The sequence below is a fragment of the Stegodyphus dumicola genome, chromosome 6 (genome assembly GCF_044657685.1).
Source record: "Stegodyphus dumicola isolate Sdum_Otavi_A_Nest chromosome 6, ASM4465768v1".
Taxonomy (NCBI): Eukaryota; Metazoa; Arthropoda; class Arachnida; order Araneae; family Eresidae; genus Stegodyphus; species Stegodyphus dumicola.
In genome coordinates, this window is record NC_140773.1 from 192,150,564 (window position 1) to 192,173,270 (window position 22,707).

The 22,707-nt window shown below is 33.3% G+C and overlaps 1 protein-coding gene across 1 annotated transcript in view; it reads left to right on the forward strand.

Annotated features, from left to right (window-relative positions):
• Positions 1-22,707, forward strand: part of LOC118198707 (otoferlin-like) — a 228,403-nt gene that overhangs the window by 134,350 nt on the left and 71,346 nt on the right. The window contains exons 19-22 of the mRNA XM_085819712.1: positions 7,558-7,785; positions 12,383-12,514; positions 17,268-17,411; positions 18,144-18,271. Of these exons, the coding sequence (XP_085675838.1) occupies positions 7,558-7,785; positions 12,383-12,514; positions 17,268-17,411; positions 18,144-18,271 (632 nt within the window). The remainder of the gene's footprint in view (positions 1-7,557; positions 7,786-12,382; positions 12,515-17,267; positions 17,412-18,143; positions 18,272-22,707) is intronic.

Here is a 22,707-nt window from a genome sequence, read left to right on the forward strand (position 1 = left end):
AAAAAGAATATCGATAATACTTTACTTTGAAACGGAAAGCACTGTAATAAGAGATCAGAACGAAGCATTTAACAATAAGCACCGTTGTAGTGTATACCTTCCTGTAGGGGCGCACCACTGGCGAAGCAGTAAAGTCACTGAACATTGGTAGTTCCGTCCGAGGTTCGAATCCAGCAAATGGGCTTGCAGCATGGGCATTTTTGTGTTTTTCCCAATGTGTAACGTGTATATGAGACAGTTTCTCTTAGAAAGTCTTTCACGAAGGCATCTCTCACCTTAGGCAGATATCTCTCGAGGCTTTGCCGCAATCATATAAACCAACCCTTCCTGTAGATAATAGTTTGGAAAGAATTTTCCTATAACGGTAATGGTTCAAAAGTCGCTACTTTTAATAATGAACCAAATAAATTTACGCGTTTAACTTTTACTTAGGTATAAGAGTTTAAATTTATAGCATTCTCGAAGTCAAATCGAATTTAATAATTATCTTTCGTATTCAGTACCACAGCTTATTTATAACAACTCTTTTTTTCTTATGAATTATCTGTAAAATCTAGTTTTAATATCAAAACCCATCGCGAGTTCGTTTGTTTTCACTGTCGATGGAAAAAGTAAGTAGAGCAATATATTCAATTTTCGCTTCTGTTTGGCCAAACAATGGCAAAACCTGACTGGTTTTCAACCTTTAATGAGTTACTGGGGGGAACTTTCCGTTTAAATGTTCCTCCACACACGTCGCATTTTAATGCGGACATTGAAAACTTGCCTGCTTCGTGTTCTCATTATTCTTATCCTTACTTTCGCTTTGTCTCGTGTGTAATAAGCAAAATTATTGTTTTCGTGGAGAAATTTTGTAATCAGTTTGAACAATTCTGCCATTTTATTGTTCTAGGGCTCAGAGTTATGCCCTAAAATCTGACACATGTTGAAATATTTTACTATAGTTACATGATAGTTCAATTATTTAAGCCACGAACGAAATATTTCGTGTCTCAGATGTCTCGTATTATTAATAATTAAACAAAAACACTATGCCAATGGCATCCAATTGTCGTTAATTCTGTTCTTCTTTGTGTCTGTTATATTTATTATATACCTTGTTGACAAAAACCTTTACTGGGCTTTACTTTCACAACCGTTGGTCGTAGGCACTTACCTGTAGTTACAAAATGTTTTAAATTCCACAAATATTCCCGTTTTAGCATTTTGAAATGTAAAGACATCAGTTTTTTAGAATTTACAAAATCTAAATTTTTTTACATATTTCAGAAAATGTCATAATCATTATCTCTACATATAATAAAAAGAAAGAGTCTGTCTGTGTATTTGCTGCGCGTAAGTTAATAGATCCAGGGCTACGAAATTTGATACATAGGTGCATCTAGACAAGATCCAGTGCACCTCGAGGCGATTTTTTCAAAATTCCAATGAGATTTTTTTTATTATATGTTTTTTGATGAAATCGCATCAAATCGGAAATTCTCTCTCATTATATGTCAACAATGATGGCACGCAGCCATTGTTGCTGATATCAGCACTGTTGCCACTTGGAAAAATGAGGGCGACAGTTCTGTGCAGTTTAAATTTAATGTTTATCTTGGATACTGAACGTTTGTCAAGATAAGGCAGCGCGAATTTCGTTAATTTATTTATTAGGATAATTAATTTTTATACTAAGAGATATTGCTTTTTTTCATTGTAATTTGTTTCTATATGTAATACATTTTTATTCATTTTTTTTATAAAGTTGTTCTGCAAAGTAAAGTTCTGTGTAGTTTTTAAATTTAATGTTTGGTGTTCCCTTTAGGCGTTTTTCCGCACATTTAAAAGCCAGGCGAAGGCTGGCCGCTAGTAACAAATAAAATAAGAAAAGGTGTGACAACCGCGCAATAAAATTGACTAAATTATTTCATTTTAATGCTGGAAATAATTCTCAAGGTCTGTACATAAATTGGAAGAGCGAAATGTTATTATTTCAATTAATATTAATATTTCCCTTTAGGCATATTAACAAAAAATATGGAAATTAGTACTTGTTTAACAAAATATGATAAAAGTTCCATACCTGAAATGAACAGGACGATACAATATAACAAAACTTTCTTCTAGAAGTTTAACTATTCATCATTTTTAATATAATAAAAGTATTCGAAGCATCCAAATAATTCTTGATGTAAAGCGTTCAGCTATCTTTGATGTTATAAAACGATTGAAATTGCGGGGAATTATTGAAAATACACTGAAGTCTGAACCACATTCCAAACTAATGAAAATGAGTTCGTGATATATCCAACCACAAATTAAACAAAACCCAAATACTAATAATATGAAACTTACATCTGAGTTCAAAAACCAATTTTCAATAAAAATAATCAAGTTAATCCTGAAGCTGATAGAATTTTTAGAACACATGGATATAATGGCCGACAGCAAGAAGGAAGTTCGGAAATTCTTCGTTAACGAGAAATCAAGGAAAATATGCCTGGCTTTCGCAAAATCTATTCGCAAAGATTTATCGTATTAAAACAATGTTATATTTTTAAAGGCGACGCAGTTTTGTATATTTAGGGCTGATGGACGAGGTACTATGTAGCAAAAACCGAATGAAAAATTGAATTGGAAAATTTAATTGTCTACTGTTCAGTATGAGAGTGGAGGCATAATGGTTTGAGGATGTTTTGCTGCCTGAACATGTATTGACTGAATTGGAGAAAAGAATACGTACGCATATCATACCCTCGAAAGCTCTACTAAAAGAAATTCTTACTGAGGATTGATACAAAACAGAATATTCTACGTAAAAAAAAAAAAAAAAAACTGGTTAAATCCATGCTAAAGTGCATGAAATATGAGTACTTTTACCTAAAGGATGTACAAAAAAAAAAAAAAAAAAAAAAAAAAAAAAAAAAATACTGAATTCCCTTTAATGCTCTGATTTTTATTAAATATAGCCAGTTTGTTCAATGTGTACGAATACTTATGTAACTTCATTTTTAAGAACTTATGAATTATTTTAATTACTTTAATGAATTACTTTTTTTTATCAAAAAAGTACTAAATAATAAAAAAGATGATCAAAGTTATGCGTGAAAAAAAATTATTTCGCGAGTATTTAGTAGCTGATGTTTGCAAATAAAACTGGAAAACATGTGTCCGAAAACCAATTTGAGCCTCTGTATTGAGAACGTGTTATATGCGTATTTCGAAGAAAGCGCCGATAGACTGAAAACAACAATTTAACGCGGTTACCTCTTATAATAATTTACTTTAATTTCATTTAACATATTTCAATGAAATACAGAAATAATTTTAAGTAATAATTATGGATATTAAAGTAAAAGTACTGTAAATTCAGGTTTACCATAATGACGAAAACAATCCTGAATGAAATAGTAATATTAGATTATGAAATGTCTTTTCGGAAGATAATATTGTTGCGTGCGTACGGGTTCGTTACGAAATGAATGCACAAGTCCGATGAAAAATGAACAAAAATTTATTATTATCACAACAAATATGATTAAATGTCCTCAAATAATCGTGCAGTATCACAATATATCACAGTAGTTATCTTCTAACTACTCAAACGTTCAAAAGAACTTAATTCAAAGCAGCTAAAGAAAGCTAATCCGCGAATTCGCTACAGTCAACAAGAGCAGTTTTCTAAACAACAACAAACTAAGTAACTACCACAAACTGAGAGGTTTTCCTCCTTTTATAAGATTTAAAAAATCGCGCGCGAGAATTTTCTAGTACTTTCTCGAAATCAAAAAGAGATATTTATTTATTTAATGCACGCGCTCTTGTATTTTCAATTTTCCAGCTTAGCTTTCTTTTAATATTCGTCACGTGCTGCACTGCGCGAGAAATAAAACCATTTAATTTATAATTGAACTAACATTAGCCTTTTAAATACCAAATTCGTAACACTGCCCCCTTCCCAAGGACTACACGTCCCGGGCAGTACAATCCCTGGACAGGAAGCCAAATTTACAACTGTGGCATAAATGCAATAATAAGCATTACATTACAATAATAAACAACATGAACAATAAATGCAATAAATAAAACAAATCAAATACAAAATACAAATCAAACACTAAATACACATTTAGAAACAAAAAGAACCATGGTCTTACATTATTTACAATTATTTACATTACGTACTATGGCCATAGTAATGAGCTAACCTGTCGTAATGGACGACTTTAGGTTTAGAGTTCACAGTTCACTTACGGATCCGAGCCACGACGTCATTCAGCCTTTCCAGGACTGTGTATGGACCATCCCAAGGTGACTGTAATTTAGGACTGAGTTCTTTTCATTGAATCGGGTTCCACAACCACACCTTGTCTCTTTTGTTGAATCTATGTCCAGTAGCTCTCGTGTTGTATCTGGTCTTCACTTTCTCCGCCGCCAAGTTCACTCGCTTTCGTGAGGAACGGTGTATCACTTCAAAACGGGCTTGGACATCTTGGATGTGTTCCTCAGGCGATGAAGGCGCATCCGTATGGCGATCAAACAGGCGGTCACAAGGCAGACGAAGGTCTCGACCGAAGAGCATCTGAGATGGAGAATAGCTGGTAGTCTTGTGTTTCTTTTCGACCCTAGCATGATTTCGGCAGCTTCTCGAGCTGGTTCTTTTGGGCAAAGCGTCGGCATTTCTAGGTGAGGATCCCTTCTGAGGATGGATAGTTACGTCTTCAGATTCTGAAAGCAGTTTGTTGTTTTTGAAGTCTAAGGGAAAACTGTATTTCCTTAAAAAGTCCAGTCCGAGTATGCATGGATCTGTAATATCCGCCACATATGCCGTGTGATGGTAGGCGGCACTTCCAAACGTGATGTTCAGGTTTAACTTCCCAGCGATGTCAATCTTGTCACCAGACGCAGTCTGAAGGGTAACACAGGAGGGCGTCCAAATTAGTTTATCTTTAAACTGTTCAACTAAATCTTTCCTAATGATGGTAACATTAGCTCCAGTGTCAATGATCATTTTGCAAGGAACTCCATCAATATGCCCATTGATGAATAGTCCGTTACTGTTGCCACTCACTGTAGAAATCTTAAGCGCTTTAAAACGGGGTTTTTCATTATCTGGCAACATCCGTTCCTCGATATGGTCATTAATTTGTTTCCTGTGTTGTTGCTGGGAAATAGTCTTAATTTCCGTGCTCTAGGGTGTTCTGCAGTGGCGTCGTATATGCCCTTCAGTACCACATTTCCAACACCTTAGATCCACTTTGTTCTTACTCCTACTCCATATCAAAGCATTGATCTGTCTGGATAAATCATCTAAACGAGCCATCAATTGATCCACAGGCTCGTGGACTCGCACAGCTCTGACTGGGTAGCGATCTCTACGAGTAGCTTGCTGCGCTGCCTTGAATTTCACGGCGTACAACAGAGCGCTTTTTATGTCCTTTACATCCGCCATTCGTAGAGCCTTCTGTATTTCAGGATCCCGGATGCCGTCGATGAAGTATTGCAGGGACAGGATTTCCCTTGTTTCTGTCGGGCATTCCGAAAAGGCGAGATGGGACAGCCTTTCAACATCCGTGGCGAGCTCCTGAAGTGTCGGTAGGCTTCTGTTGACGAGATTTTAATTGGAGCCTACTGTAGTCTTTCAAACACTTTTCGCCAAAGCGCAGCTCCAATGCGCCGGATAGAGCTTCAAAGTCTAGTCTCTGGTTTTCGGGAAGCGTCTGCAGGATATCCGCTGCGTCTGCTCTTAGAGAAGCGGCGAGATGACAGGCCTTAGCTTGGGAATCCCATCCATTCGCATCCACAACTATAGAAAATTGTACCTTATACACCTTCCAGGAGGTCTTCCCATCATATGTGGATAGCTTCAGAGATGGACGAGCAGGCATCGGTAAGAATTTAAAATCATCACTCCTGCTCCCTGCCGTCACTACGAATTTCTTTAAAGTATACATTTCTTTGGCAACTGCAGAAACTCTCTCATCAATTTGTTGTTCGATTTGTTGTTTAACGGAACAAACTCTTCCTTCTATTTCTTCTTTGACTGGACCAACTCTGTAACCTATTTGTTGTTCCACGGCCGAAACTCTGTTTTCTATTTGCTCTTTCACAGAAGAAACGTTTTCTTCAGTTTGTCCAACTTTAATTTCGACCGCGTCTATTCTGCCTTCCATAGCCTCAAATTTATTTTCTATTACGCAGGTAATTTCTCTTTTCATTTAGTTCTGACCTGCTTTCATCTCGTCTTTAACGGATGTCATCTCTTCCTTAACAGATTCCTGGCCCAATTTCATTGCTTCCTTAACGGATTACTGGCCCAATTTCATTTCCTCTTTAATTTCTTCTTCAAACGAGGCAAAGGCTGATATCAACGGCCTTAATTGCTCTTCCATCGCTCTTGTTATTGGCATTCAAATCCCACTTCTGACACCAAAAATTGTTGCGTGCGTACGGGTTCGTTATGAAATGAATGCACAAGTCCGATGAAAAATGAACAAAAATTTATTATTATCACAACAAATATGATTAGATGTCCTCAAATAATCGTGCAGTATCATAATATATCACAGTAGTTATCTTCTAACTACTCAAACGTTCAAAAGAACTTAATTCAAAGCAGCTAAAGAAAGCTAATCCGCGAATTCGCTACAGTCAACAAGAGCAGTTTTCTAAACAACAACAAACTAAGTAACTACCACAAACTGAGAGGTTTTCCTCCTTTTATAAGATTTAAAAAATCGCGCGCGAGAATTTTCTAGTACTTTCTCGAAATCAAAAAGAGATATTTATTTATTTAATGCACGCGCTCTTGTATTTTCAATTTTCCAGCTTAGCTTTCTTTTAATATTCGTCACGTGCTGCACTGCGCGAGAAATAAAACCATTTAATTTATAATTGAACTAACATTAGCCTTTTAAATACCAAATTCGTAACAATATTACCAATTTTGTATATGTGTAAATAATTTTAGCGAAATTATGTATAAATTGTAGTTAGGGTTACAATGGTAAATCGAGGAATGGCTTTGATGACCAATTTTTATCCCCAAATTTCGTGAAAAATCTCAAAAAGTCGCTAAATTTTACAGCCATTTGACGGCATTTGGGTCCGATCTCTGTATAACTGTAACTGTAGCCAAACTTAAGTATTTATAACCTTGTTTACCTTCCAGCAATTTCTCGAAATCGTAGGTACTGGAAATTTCTCGGAGGCTGAGGGGGAGGGGACTATATATGGAGAGAGCATCAGTTTTCAGTTTAGTTTAGAAATGAGTTCATAGTTTAGCTAAGAGTATTGAGAGATCAGTTTGCAAGCTTATGCACAGGCTTTTTGTATTGCCTTGAGTTCAACGTTCTTAGTAGTTTAAAGTGATAACTACTGATTGTATTCTAAGATGTATTCTAAGACTGAAAAGACCTGTACCATTGCTTTTGTGTGAAAAGTTCCAGAACTGTAAAATGTTTCTGCAAAAAAAAAAAAAAAAAAGTTTCATCAATTCATCGGTTCTATGAATATTCAATCCATTACGACACGTAACCCTTGTTACGTGTCATAATGGATTTCCAATATTTACAGGTTGAGATTACCTTTTGGGCCTCAAGTTTTCCAATATTTACAGGTCGAGATTACCTCTTGGGCCGTTTAAATAGACCTAGAGTGATGAATATTCCACGAAAAAGTCTTCCACGAGCATCTATTGGAGGAGGAGATTTGAAACAAATTCTGGAATTGGGAGCTGAAAGCGAGCAGAACATCGCATTGCAGAACAAGGAAGCCCGAGCCTTGAATCCAGATGGTTTTGTTGTAAGTATCAACTACTTCGACATGTTATATATGGTTTCCATTTTCGGTAGAATCTCTTCCGACATAAACAGAGTTTATTGAACACCAACGATGAAAAAGATTTTTTTCATTTATCATCGATATTATAAATTATTATATTCCTGAATGAGGTTTTGAATTAGTCATTTAAAAGTCATTTCGTCTGATTTTAAACATTTGGCAGAATTATTACTGTATACATTGAATGTTATAAATCAAGTAAATTTTTTACAACATGTAATAGGTCGATTGTAAGATTTGTAATTATACGTGTTTTGTACATTATTGTTTTACATCCTAAATATGAATCGTCTTCCATTGAAACTGTACAGTTTGGAAACCTCTTGCCATAAATGTATAGTTTATTGACAATGTTTATCTCATCAGATGTTTAAGATGAAATTTCATAATAATATGTAAACTGCAAACCTCTTTATATATTTTTTGCGTTCTTTGAATAATAATATTTTGCTTTTTAATATTTTGATATCTTTTGATCACTTTACGTTCAAAAACGAAATTCAGAAACGAATGCTAGAGTTTTTAAAATTGAAATTCTTTCCGAGCTGAATTTTAATTTTATTCAGTTGTAAAAATTTAGTTTTGTAAACTGGCAACCGTAGATTTTATTTTTTATTTAAAAAGAGGAATATTTTCAGAATTTACTTATATTAAATTTTTTTAAATTGTTACTTCAGATTAAAGTTTCTTTTTTTGAAGGGGAAGGAGGGCGCAGAAGATAGTTAACTTGAGCTGCAAAATTTGTGTAGTTAATAGAAGCTGTGGATTCTAAGGCAGAGTGAATCAGGCATTTAAAATATTTTTTTTTTTGTTTAAAATTACCGATTTTATTCAAAATTTTCTAAACTGACAAAGTACGACTGTGGTTCATAGCAAAAAGAATTACTTTTATATATAAGTACCATCTTTCCTAACAGATTTATTTTATTCGAGATCATATGGATCTCCAACAAAATTGATCAAGACATATGTCCAAAAGAGTTTGGAATTTAGACCATTTAAATAAAACATACACAGGATAACTTCAACTTTACAAATTAATTTCTTTCCTAATAATACCTCGAAAAACGATAACTCGCGTAGGGGTTTGCAATGCGCTGAATGCACATAGAATCGATGAAAGCTTGATGAAATCTATTTTCCTAAAATACTTCCCAGTTGTGGAATTTTCCACAAAAATACATGCACAGCTCTTCTCAGTATGATAGATCACAATCAGTAATTACCACTTCAAACTACTAAGAACGTTAAACACAAGGCTTAGCAAAAAGCAGAAGTTAACGTAGTGATCTCTCAATGTTCTTAACTTCTGAGCTAAAATGAAAACTATTTATCTATTGAAGTATATCCACGAATATCGCACGTAATTGGAGTGTCCGCCTCAGTAAACTAATGCTACTTTAGCACTTCACATAAAAAGTTCGTCAAATATTTTCCCAGTGAGAAATCTGAGATGATGGAAAAGGAGGTCCAAGGAAATTCCAAAAAAGTGTTCATCTTATAAGGAAGTTGAAACGTAAGATTCTACTTCAGAAACCATGTTTACGATACTAAATGAAAGCAAAGGCTTTTCCTCCGTGGTCTTGCAATTTTCTGAAATCTGTATGAGTTTTCTGAAGAAATTGTTTATTCTTTCAGCCACGTTTAAGTTAACCTTATAGTTTTTCGGAGATTTAGTCGATTCATATTGGCCGAACACTGTGCTTATGTAGCGACATTTTCTTCAGGTGCTGGAATGTTTATGATTCTGAGTATTAATGTCAGCAGATTTCGTCCGTTTCCGAAGGAGTATTTTTTCTTCTTTCTTGATGTAAAACTATGAACTTTTGCTGTATTTGGTCTTATACAGTTTTCTCCGCCGCGCAGACGGTATAGTGATTAGTGAAGTCTGACTGCGATACCGAAGAGCCCGGGTTCGAATCCCGGAGAAGACACGGATGTAAAATTGTCTGTCCCTTCCTTCATAGAAGGGACCGGTGCCGCCTATTAGGTGCCTCCACAATAAAATAGCCACCACTTCGGGCCTTAGTAGTGGCCAATGTCGTTATAGGCAAGTGACCCCCGTTGAAAAAAAATATAGAGTGAGAGAATTTTTCTCCACGGAGTTATCAACAAAGAAATTTCTAGTAGCTTCTATTTTTCGAAATTGCTGGAAGGCATACACAATTAGAGTTACACAGGAATAGGACTAAAATTTCCCAAATGCGCGTCAAGCTTGACAAATTCTGGAGATTTCTCGCCAAATTTGGCAGCAAAAGTTGATCTCAAAAACCATAGCCAGCTTGGCTTTCTCTCACCAAAGCCATTTATGTCAGTGTTAAAATGGGTTTATCCTTTTTACCCCTATTTTTCCTGTGATGCTAGGGATCCTGAGGCTTTTCATGCTGCTGCTACAAGAGATAAACTATTTGCATATAATTTCACTAAAGTTGTTTACATGTTTACGAAATTCGTAACAACATAGTTAAGCATTCAAATTTGCTTTCGAGATGGCGGATAATATGTTAGCAAGCGATTGTTTAACATCGGGTGGAAAAATTCGGCCGATTTCCAATTCTTTTTATAATTTAACTCTCATTTTTACTTCCTTGTAGGAAGTAAAAAGGAAGTACTGTAATCGCGAAAATCTTCAGGCATCATATTTCAACGAATATATCTATTTTGACCGCTATCGAATGCAATTTAACGATGTTTTTGCGTGACATCTGTACGTAAGGAAAGAATAAAAGACTCTTACCCCCCAAAAAAATTATAAAACTGATTTAGACCTCAGAACATTGAAATTTTGTATACAGGACTCCTATAACATGCATATGTGCACCTCGTATTTTGGTTGCAATCGGCCGCACCAAACGTACATAAATATATGTATATATATATATATATATATATATATATACTTTGTTAACCGGCTCAGTGATCTGTTTGTTTACTCTTATATGTTTGTAAGTTGTGCATTTTTTGCTTTAAAAATGATTGAATTATGTTGTTCTTATCTTCCGGTTAAGGTTTTTATGCCTTTAGTAAATCTGCATGCAATATTTGTGGAGTTATCAACAATTTAAAAGTTGTTTAAGTGCAGCTAAGCCTAATGAATTTTGCGATGCCGGACATGTCTGTTTACATTTTAAATTTGGCAAAATAGCGGATTTGTTGCCAATAAGCCTCGCAACAACAAAGATAACGCCTCCTTTTATTATTGCGAATTAAATCAAGTTTAATACATTCTGGAATTTATTCGAGGAAATAAGTGTTTAAGACTTACTTCATAATTTTTAATATAGATATTTTGTATTTTTACGTAATTTTGCCCTTGTCGGGAAGTGAGAACTGAATTAATCGAATGAGAAATACTGAATCGTCTGTAAAAAACTGTTTCTTTTTTTTGTTTTGTTTGCTTAATTTCTTTTATACATTGTTTTAGATTTATTATAGTATTTGAATAGAGCATGTGGAAACGATTAGATAATTCTTCAAATGATGTAAATTTATATGCATTCCTGATTTGTAATATGAACGTAGTGTAACTTTATTAAATGAAGCTAGCGCCAGAGTGTCGCTGTGGTAAACAAATCTAGTGAATTTTAAAGAGTGCATTTATTCTATTGTGGTTTATGCGCTATCGACGAAGTAGATTTAATTCAGTTCAATACGTTTAAGTGAAATGGAAGAAAAATTGCGTATAATTTAATATTCCGTGCAAGGAAGTCATGGGGTGTACACATCAGATTTTTTAACTATGAATTTGCTCCAAATTATCGTAAAGTCGGAGCTTGTAGAGTGAGGTTAGGGTTCTTTAAATTGAGCAAAACTCACAAGAACTATTTGCTTGTATAAGGGATGCATTCGTCTCAGTTTGTCCTCTGATAAGCGCGATGTTAGTATATAATTGCTCTTTTATTTTTCAATATTTGGAATTTTCCAAGAATACCTTACGCGTGTAAGAGGATTTTAAACAAGATATGGTCCAAGGCATAAATATATACCAAATCTATAGTTTTGTACACTTCAAAGGTGACTTTAATCATGTTACTAAAAATAAATAGTAAATAAATGGCATAATTCCACACCTCTCATTAGAAAAATTATACAATTGATTTTGAAAGCTATATTTTACAGCACTAATTCTGTGATATTTGGATACTTCAAGATGAGAGGTGATATATATTTCGTTGGAAATAATTGTACAATCAACCTGAGGATAAATGAATTTGAGGTGATATCCTTTTTTGATCATGTTAAAGAGAGAAATGACAACATTTGTTGACTAGTTAGTAATATTAAGGAAATGATTTTCTGCATTACTTTAAGTAAGAAAACCAGCTAATCAGTAATTCGGCGATATATTTTCTTACTGTGAAAGAATGCGATGCATCTAAGTAGGAAGATTGTTTATTCTTTACCTTTAGTACTTCATAAAAAATTATTCACCTCTTTCGAAATAAAAATAACACGTTATTGAAAACTATTCTTTCATGGTAGTTAATATTTAATTTTAAGAGACAATAAATGTGTTTCCTGTTGGTTCAAGAAATACAATGTTCTTTATCTTTTCTAGGTATATCCTTGCGAACTGGAAAATGTGACTCCATTTGGAGAATTTCAGGATTGGCTACATTCATTCGACCTCAACAGAGTAAAAAAGTCTTTTCGAACTGGCGCGATCGATTCGCAAGTAGCAGTTTTTAAGGTATTTACTAGAATTGTTACAATAAAAGGCGTGTTCATCTTTAAAGATACATATATTGCTTTAATTCAGGTGTTGATGATACGTATAGCGCGCTTTATATATCTTTCAAGATACCGTTCACCATTCTAAAATACATAAAAGTGAGAAAGATGCATAATCGAAATTTTAGTTGATGATGCGATAATTTAATTTTAATTGTAAAATTTAATGCTACTCTTATAGTTATTTATATACAGTCGAGATCTCCGTTTAACTTTTCAAAACTCAACATTTAACACCATCCGCTTGACTATAAATCTTAGCAGTAACATAGAAAGTAAATTAATACACATTTTATATCTCCTATATAATATATGCTGTATTCTTAAATATAGAAAAAGAGTAGTTTTTCAAGAAAATTTTACAAGGAAGGGAAAAATATATATATATGTAGTATTACACTTTACTTATCGGTTTTGTGAATTTTTAGGTCTTTTGTTTATGCAATGAATCGTTTTTCTGTCGCTTTCTACTTCTTTCCATAAAATGCTGCATTTCTTATGAATCTATACGATTTTTCATAGTCTGTAAAAAGTATACTAAACATAAAAAACATACATGAGCACCACGAGAGATAACGCTTTCAGTGGTTCCAAGTTACCGAACAATGGAAATATTCACGCAGAAACGAAATATCTCCCCCTCTCAGGGGTTTTTAATCGGATACTTGAAATAATTGTATTTATCGCAATAACAACAATAGATGGATTCAAAATTAATAACCGTACTTAATTGATGTTAGTAACAATGGTGTAGTTATGAACTACAAATAATTTCAATCAACTGTAATTTAACGATGCATCTTTACGTTTATTTACATTTCTTTCCACACAAATGATTTCATACGTAGTCTTCAAACGTTTCTGTGCCTTGAGTTTTAATAAATTTTAAACTTTGGTAATAAATTTGTTTTACATTATTTAAATAAATTTAATTTTCATATTGAATTTGTTTTCTAAAATAAATTCGATTTCAAAATCACGCATTAACTTTCGAACAAATCCGAGAATCCGCTTCGAAAGAGTACTTTCTTTCTTGTATTTTTGAGAGAAAAATATTTTTTTCTCTCAAAAATACAAGACAGAAAGTACCACAAGACACCAAAAATAGACTGACAATGTAACTAATGATCATTTTACTGGTTATCAGCTTTTTAAACTATAGAAGATTTTCGTCAACACTTTTTTTAGATGAATATATGTTATTCAGAAACATAATTTTCGTAACTTGAATTTAAGGCATTTCATGAATTTAAATTTCAGTTTTTATAAATGAGTTCTTGTCTTAATGGTCGAAAGTAGTAAAAGAAGTACTCGTAAATTCAACTTTTTTTGTTCAGTTACGTCAGTTATGAGTTAATTTGGAAAGGCAGGTGGTGGTAATGTAATCTAGATAACTCACTTCGATACCTGACTCCCCTTTTTCCCGAAAATGAAGCTTAGGTAACTTCTTTGTATTCATGAAATCAATCGTTGAATATTTTAACGTGAAAAGAGTACCCGAGGCTCGAAATTTACGGCTTCTATTTCAGATCTGTAAGTGATAATCATCAGCGCACAATTAAGAGTAGTCTTAGCAATAAATGCAACGCCAGAATAGCCTTCTATTCTATGCAATGAATTGCCGAGGTTATTTCAGCTACAAATCTCATCAGTCAGTTTTGTTAGTTTGCGTCTCTCAGTATATGAGGCTACATTTCAACTTGGATTTACAAATGACTAAGCTTTATCAATTTACATTATATTGCATGAAAAAGGGATATCGGATAATAATATTAGACATAACTATGATAAATTGGAAAGTCTCAAAGAAAATCTATCACCTTCAGCAAGATTATTTAGATAAAGTTATAATAGCTTCTTTATTGTAAAATATTTGGAACTACTTCTCTTCTAATGGCTATCCACAAATGCTACATATAACGATTGGCAAATCATTACATCCAGTAGTGCTTACACAAGATAAAACGCGAAGCTAAAGCATGAACTAGAAATTAAAACTTAATATAAACTTTATTAACTATGAGCTATAGATGTGACAAAATTTAAATGAAAACAACTGAATCGAGATGTTGTTGTTTAACTAACCGTTTTCACGGCCAGACGCCTAAAATAGTTATTATAAAAAAATTAAAATATATAAATGATTTTCTAAGCAACATCATTCAAAGGGAAAAACTAAATGTAGTGCTTTTAAATCGCTTAGTTTATTAATCAAAGTCAGACAAAGATTAAATCAGAAAAAAAATTAAATAGCTTACGTTTTATAAAGGACAACACACTAACACTGACGCGTCGAAGGGGAAAATATTTTATTTTGGACAGCAGCAAAACGCTTTTATTTTTTTTTTTTTAATCGCGAGTTTTCTGATTTAAATTTGAAACACAAATACGTTTCTTACCTTTTGCCCAGTAGCAATACATTGCTTTTAAAATGTAGACTTTGTTAAACTTCATTAAATTGGCACGATCGCAAAATGTCATTAAATTCACCCAAAATATGAAATAAATTTAAAACAAATTCGTAATTCAAAATTCCGACTTCAAGGTACACATGTTCAAATGTACGTACATATAGATTCTTCATTATTTAATAACAGACCAGCCTACAACAGTAACTACTTACAGCTACGTTAACATTAAGTGATATTACAATAATAAATCATAGGCAAGTCTATTACATGTTTTTGGGTTAGAACGAAAACCTGCCTAACTTCTTGAACCTACCGAGCCCCTTCGAGCTCTGCTAGTTGCTTTCACAGCAAGGCTACAGAATCAAGATTGCATCCTGGTCTTAAACTGTGTCTATCCGTCTAAGCCCTTTGTCTAAGCGAGCATCGTACGAGGCAAGAAACATAGGACATAAATTAACATAAAGCTAAAATCTTAAATCATGAAGGTCATAAATCATAAATAAAACTTAAATCATAAACTCAATGAAACTTAAATCGTAAGTGTCACAAAGTAATTAGAACAATGACAAAAGCGGAAAATATTTGAAATTAGATTAATTAATATACGCGGGCAGATCAAAAAATAAGTTGCACTTCCAAGTTATGACCATTTATTAAATTTTCGATAGAAAAGCAACACGGCTATGACAACATACAATGTAAGTTCACTTTTACACATAGTTCCCAAGAGACTCTAAACATTTCTGAAAACGAACAACCAAATTCCGGATGCATATAAATCTCCTTCGGCTTCAAATTTTTGACACCACTTTCCAATACCTTGCCGAGAAATTATACGCTCACCATATACAGCAGTGATTTCACGATATGTCCGTGCAATTCATCTGTTTGGCCCATAGGAATCTGATTGTTGCACGCACCTCCAATTTGGAGTGAACATCCAGCTGACGCGCCACTGATTTTTAGCCCATTATCTACATACAACAAGACGGGAAACCGCACCAACTTTCCTATCGGACCTCTGAGCAGTTAATGTCCCCCTTCTTCACATTGCCCAAGATTACGACATAAATTGCGCTCTTGTGGCGAGTTAATGCAACTTAGTTTTTGATCTGCCCTCGTATATATATTGTTTGGTATTTTTTCATATAAAGCATAAGATGGGCACAAAATGTGCCTGTAATATTTTTAAAATAAAACAAGGGATAGCAATTGACAAAAAAGAATCGTGAAACTTTTGCGTAAAGAGCTTGCCTCATAGAATTAGATGCATTCTAAGTATTTCATTCAAAAGATTTTAATATTGAGTTTTGCAATCCTTTCTAAGACAAAATTTATCTAATACAGCTACTTATATTTATTTACTTAATGTTTGAGTTAAAATAAAACTCCGAATCACGATTATTAGAGGTGCTGTGGCAACAAGACTCAGCGCAATATTCATTCATTCATCTGCAGCTAAAGAAGATTCTATTATTTAAACCTTCGAAAGTAGTGTTACAAATTTTGAATACTACGCTGATTCTTGTTGCCTTAGCACTTCCAATAATAAGCATTATCGAAATTTTAGCTGTTATTTGAATCAAAATTTCTTTGTCGTTAACTTATGTTTGCAGTCAGCAATATGATTTTAATGAAAACTACTTTATTCCCTTTAATGCAATAACTGCTTTGCTCATAGCTTGTTATTCTTTGTCATTTGCAAGTTGTTACAGGAAATACATCTGTAATATTCAAAACAAGCTAAATCAACAGTGTTATAATGGGAAAGCACATTGTTTAGACCTTTTATATATAAAACATCTTATTGTTTTCCTAAAGTAGAAGACCGAAAATGTAATATCTGTTAGACCAAATTAGAAAACATGTAATTTTAAGTTTCAGCACTTTAGTATTCAGAAAACACCATATATTTTTCTTATAATGCTGCATTTTATCAACTACATTGCAAGATATTTTCTCCCTATTTTCAGCATGCCTTCGTAGTGTAACGATTAGCACACTCAAAGCGTATTCGAGAGGTCCAGAGTCCAGGCGAGGGAATTGCTCATTTTTCCCTTAAAAAAAAAAAAAAAAAAAAACTTCAATGGATTTTGAAACAGGAAATTGAAGAAATGCGCAATGCAAACTGGAACCCGGACCTCTCGAATACGCGCCGAGTATGCTAATCATTACACCACGAAGGCATCCTGGATGGAGGGAGAAAATGCCTTGTAACATGTTCAACTAAATGAACTCTAAGTAAATAAATTAAGATAAATTCTAGAAATAAGAACCAAACTAGTATTTCTCAATATACAGGGTTGCTTCCGTGTCTACAAGCTGCCTCTTCCTCCTGTTATTTTGGACCCATACTTGCCAATTGCGGACAGTCAAGAAGGTTTATTTGGAGGCTTGCCTGAAAACAATCCAGTGAGAGTATTAGTTAGAGCTTACATTATACAGGTAAGATTTACTTTGTACTTTTATTTCTGATTGGAGCAATAAGCATACAAGGATCAAACGTAATTAACTTCGTTGGAAAATGCTTCCTCAGCCTACTAAGCAGGAGGGGAGATATTCAATTATGCTGTAAATTTACAAATGTCATTGGCATTATTAATATCTTCCTTCTCCGTTTTTTTAATTCTCATATACGCTTTCGTATCTTTTCTGACGCATTACTTTGTGTTAAAAGATAACTGCGTATTCTGTGGAGAAATTTTGAAATATACAACATTAAAATCAATGTAAACACATGGTATTTTAATTAAAAAAGTCAGCCCTTTTCTTTAACACTATCATTCCTTGAGAGAAATGATTTGATTTAACTGGAATACAAACATGTAAAATTTTAATTTAAATCAAAAAGCAGCCTAGGAGGAATGACATAGATTTTCAGAGTAGAGGTTTTTTTTTTTTTTTTTTCCAAAATCTACGTGAATATAAGGCTTTATTTTCATGATTTTAATAGTTTCTAACATAATAACAATATTGTTTTTAGATATCTAAGGGTAATTTTATGAGATACTATTTTTTGCGTTAAAGAATTTCCTAAGTATTTTTAGCATATTCTAACATTCTATAATCTAATATTCTAAAATCGTAAAATTTGTATAGCTCTTCCCTAAAGTCATGCCGAGCTTATTAACCATTTTCGATTTATATCTGTGAGGAAAATATTTTTTTTCATTGTAGGCAGTGAATTTAACTCCTACAGATGTGACCAATACTTGTGATGCTTACATTGTGATTCAACTTGGAAAGCAGAAGGTTAATGATAAAGACCACTATATTTCCAAAAAACTGAATCCTGTTTTCGGAAAGTAAGAAACTAAGCGTTTTTTATACATCTGTTGTTCTCATTTTGGGGAATTATTTATTAGCATCTTGTTTCCGAATTCTCTAAAAGTGGGGTGAAACGTTTCGGTGATTTCTGGTTTTTAAAAATAGCTTCTTAAACTCATAATTTCTAGGTACTTTCTTACGTGGTACGTGGTGCTAATGAATAAATACGTTCCTTTAAAAAATATTTATTTTTGCTTGTAGCATCTTGTGGCCCCAACTTGTCAGCAACTGTGGTAGTGACTGCTACTAAGTGTAAATTTACACAGACACGTAAGAAGGGTTTAAAGCCCTTTTTATTCAACTATTAAAATAACAGCTGCGTCCACTTGACGCTCACAAACTACGCCGACCCGGCTGTTTAACTGAAATAGAACGTAAAACTGAACAATTATGACTAGATGAATAAAATAGCGAGATCACTATCCACGAGGCTCTGAGATCTTAAACTAACCTAACTGCGTTCTAAAATACCGCTGAGATTCAGTGAGCTTACTAATTAAGCAGTTGAACGATTCAGCAGAAACTGCCGAGATAGGCACACAGGCCGAAACGCGCGGTTCTTAAATTTCTACCTAGCAACCTTCACGTTCGCGATTCAAGAAGCACACCTACAATCTCGTTTTCCTTCTATTTAAACTCAACTTACTTCTGCTAAATTTGAATATACTGCGCGCTCTACTACAATTTACATGCTCTAGCATTGGCAATTCTAGGGGAAAGTAAAGGCTTGACAGGAAAGATAGCTTAAAATAAATATAAACCCTACATGTTAATGTAAAAGAAATGTAAAAGAATTTTAAAAAATATTGGGTATTCGAATCTCGGGCCTGTCATACTGTATCTGACCACTGGAAAGAAAATTACTTTTGTGCCCTCTCTTAAAAGCCATAAATAGTGAAATCATAATAGATTGTTTCGTATGAGAATCTTTTTAGTGTTCTCAAAATCCTGATTATTCAACATGGCGCCTCTCTGCATCGGAGGCCTGGGCCGTCACCCTATTTCACTCCCTTCCTTAAGCCACTGTTGGGTACAGCAGATATGTGATTGGGAAGCTTTACTTGGTCGCAATGGAGAGTTGACTGATGCCGCAATTGAATGAGAATGATAATGATCACTTCTTTTAATAAAATAATTGTCCGAATCACTCAGATCTGAATCAAAATTTCTTTTAAAGTTAGCATCTATTTACTAGAGTATTCCAATCAAAATATCGCATTAACTGAGATGCGGTGCACAAGACATTGAATAAGTTGTAGAACTTGGTATTAGCATTTCGGTGTAATTTGGCATAATTTATTTGTTGAGAATTTTAAAAAAATTCAGTAAAGCATATTTTTTATTTAGTATTAAATTTGCTTTGGGTAGTCCTGTTTAATCATTAAACTAATAATCGGCGATTTTCATTTCTATGCTTTCGAATAAATGAAAAAATAAAACTCCAAATGAAGATTTTTTTGGTATTCCTAACCTGGTTTGCCGGATTCTAGTGGTTTTTAAAAAAAATGCTCAAATTTTTAGCCATTATACAATTAATGTGCTTTTAAATCGAAATCTTTAGTCTTTCATCGCTAACTCCGCATAATTTTAAGTGACGATAAGATTTAATTACTTAATCAAGCAGAAATTTTCGATAAACTTAATGTATCCCGCCATCGGATAGATCGGAACACTTTTGAAAAAATGAACACATTTGGCGTTGTTTATTACTACGCTGATGAAAAGGAATAATTTTCCTGTTTTCAGAGGCGGTGATTTTCGATGTGTCTCATTTTTTAATTGAAAGCTATAAAATAAAATTTGTAGAAAAACTTTTTTAAGTTACAGCATTTTAGTTGAATTCACTAAAACGTAAAATAATTTTTAGCTACCATATTATTCTAGGTTCGTGTGGACTAAAATAAAATAATGGGCCGGCTATCTACGAAACATAGTAGCACATTAACAAAATTTCAAAGAACAATAGATAGAATAAAAATTATATTTATAAGAATGACTGCATCAAATTCTTGTAAATTCTCCATGACAAATTTTAGTGATTTTTTATGATCAAGAATATTATGATAACTAAACAATTATTTTTTTGCATTTTAGTGTATTTAATTTTAAAAAATTTTTTTAATATAAACTTAAAAATTTTTTAATATATTTATATACAAATTCGAAAATGTCATTTGCCTTCCTCAGAACATTACATTAGAAACTTTGGAAAGGGGGAAAAAGAACCTTAAAAAAATCACTGTATTCTTGCTCGGAATCCAATAGAAGTCTTCAACATAGGCCATTGAAATGCTAACTAGTATACCCCAACAGGCCATTGATATGCTAACCTCAACATCACGTAGGACATGAGAGAAATGTTTTTAATTCTTTACAACTACATCTCGCGATTCCATTTGCCACAAGGACATTTTATTACATCTTAACATAAGCTGCCATCATGCGTGAAGATAAAAGTTCAAGCGTTCAATGTAATGATTAAAATATTATTTAAAAACGTTTTAGAAATTTTTTATTATTATTTTTAGATGAGTACTCAAAATGACTTTTTTTTAAATTACTCAAGCATATCCTTCTTAAATCATATACTTTTCTTTACAGGCTCCGCTAAATAATGTTTTAAGTACATTCTTCTTTTCAATGGTAAAATGACTTAAAAATGTCATTTCTGCAAAGGCATGTTTAAAAAATGTATTGTGGGTTTGAAACCAAAAATTAAAAAATCTGGAGTAAATTAATGTTTTAATCCGGTGTAATTTTGAATCATTGAAATATGAATGTTTTTAGCTTTTTTCTTTTATGCACGTCTTTTGATATTACGAAAAATTTTGGCTGAAACATTTACTTAATTGTTTTAGATTCAACTCGGCTATAATAGCTAGCGAAAATGAATGGTCATGTGATGATTGTATGAATAGGGTGCTCCATTCACACTTTAAGTAAATCAGAAATTAAATTATTATTATTATTATTATAATTGATGTATTTTGAAATCATTTAAAATGAATGAATTATGATAGGTCTACCAGGTTTCGAATCTCGGCAAACAGGCGGACTTCTTGAGCGTTTTCCCCGTGCGTTACAGGCTGTCCTTTTCATTTCGTCCAAGAAAACATCATTGACTTTAACTGTAGTTTGAACTATCCTTCAAATGACGAATATTTCTGAACACATAAATAAACATCAGTACTAAATATTCTCTCTCTGAAAAGATCTTTACCTTGAGAGATTTTTTTCCTTCAGATATTTTAACTAACAATTAAGAAAAAAGTATAAAATTATGAACTAAAATTTATTTAAAGGCAGTCTTTAAATAAATTCTAATTTATTAAAATATTAGTTAGGTCTCACAGAGTTTACAGAAGTGCTTGTAAAGCACTGATACTAATACAACACTGGAACTTGCTGAATATTAAAGGCAGACAAATTAATCGTTCGCTCTACGAATAAAATCCAGACTCTGCTAGGAAAAGCTTTATCTAAAAGGTTTTGTGAAAGTATTTCATCACTCAGTTTAACTCTTAATTTTACTTGCTGAACGGATAGCTCTACAAATTTAGTTCCAGTCACAGCAATGATGACCACATCAATGCGAATAACTGTGTCTGTTGATAGGTAATTGGAAATAGCAACAACATAAATTTGCTTTCTTCTTTTTTCTATTTCATTTCTCTACCTATTTTCATACATCTGAAAAGTGTCTTCTTGGAGTAAAAATCGATAAAAGATGAAAAATGTTTTAAGTTTCGGTGAACTAAACCTACAAGCTTATAAAATGCATATTTTCGATCTTTCTTGTAATAGGATTATTTAGATTATAGAAAAATAGACGATATCTATCTGCTTAAAAGAAGTGATGCCTTCATGGTGGATTTTTTAAGAACTGGATCATATTCATATTGGAAAAAAACCACGAGACTCTCATGTAAGCAGCCCATACCCCAGGATTTGAAACCGAGTCAAAGTACCGATTAATCAATCAAAATTTTACCATTTAAGCCGCACATGGGCGTTTTCTCATTAAACAGTAATAGGCGTCAAAGTGTTTTCTCTAGAACGAATTATGTGCCAACTTGATATGGACAGGTAGGAAATATATTTTTGTCATCAGATTATTTCGCTGCTTTGGTTTTCTGTTGTTGTTTCTGATCCTTCTCATCTGAAAAGATCCGTTGATCAGGTACATGAAACTATCATGCCCAGGAGGTAGTGCTCCTGCCGTTACCCAAAGTTCTGGGCAACTCCCAGGTGATAAAGTTTGCCCGTCTCTGTCCTTTTTTTGATGTGAAGAACGAATCAGGATATTTTTTGCACCTACCCACAGTCACTCGAGAAACTTTTCAGCACAGTGGTATTTTAAGTACGCCATCCTGCAAAGACACTACACACCTATAACCGTCCATGTCTTCTGTGA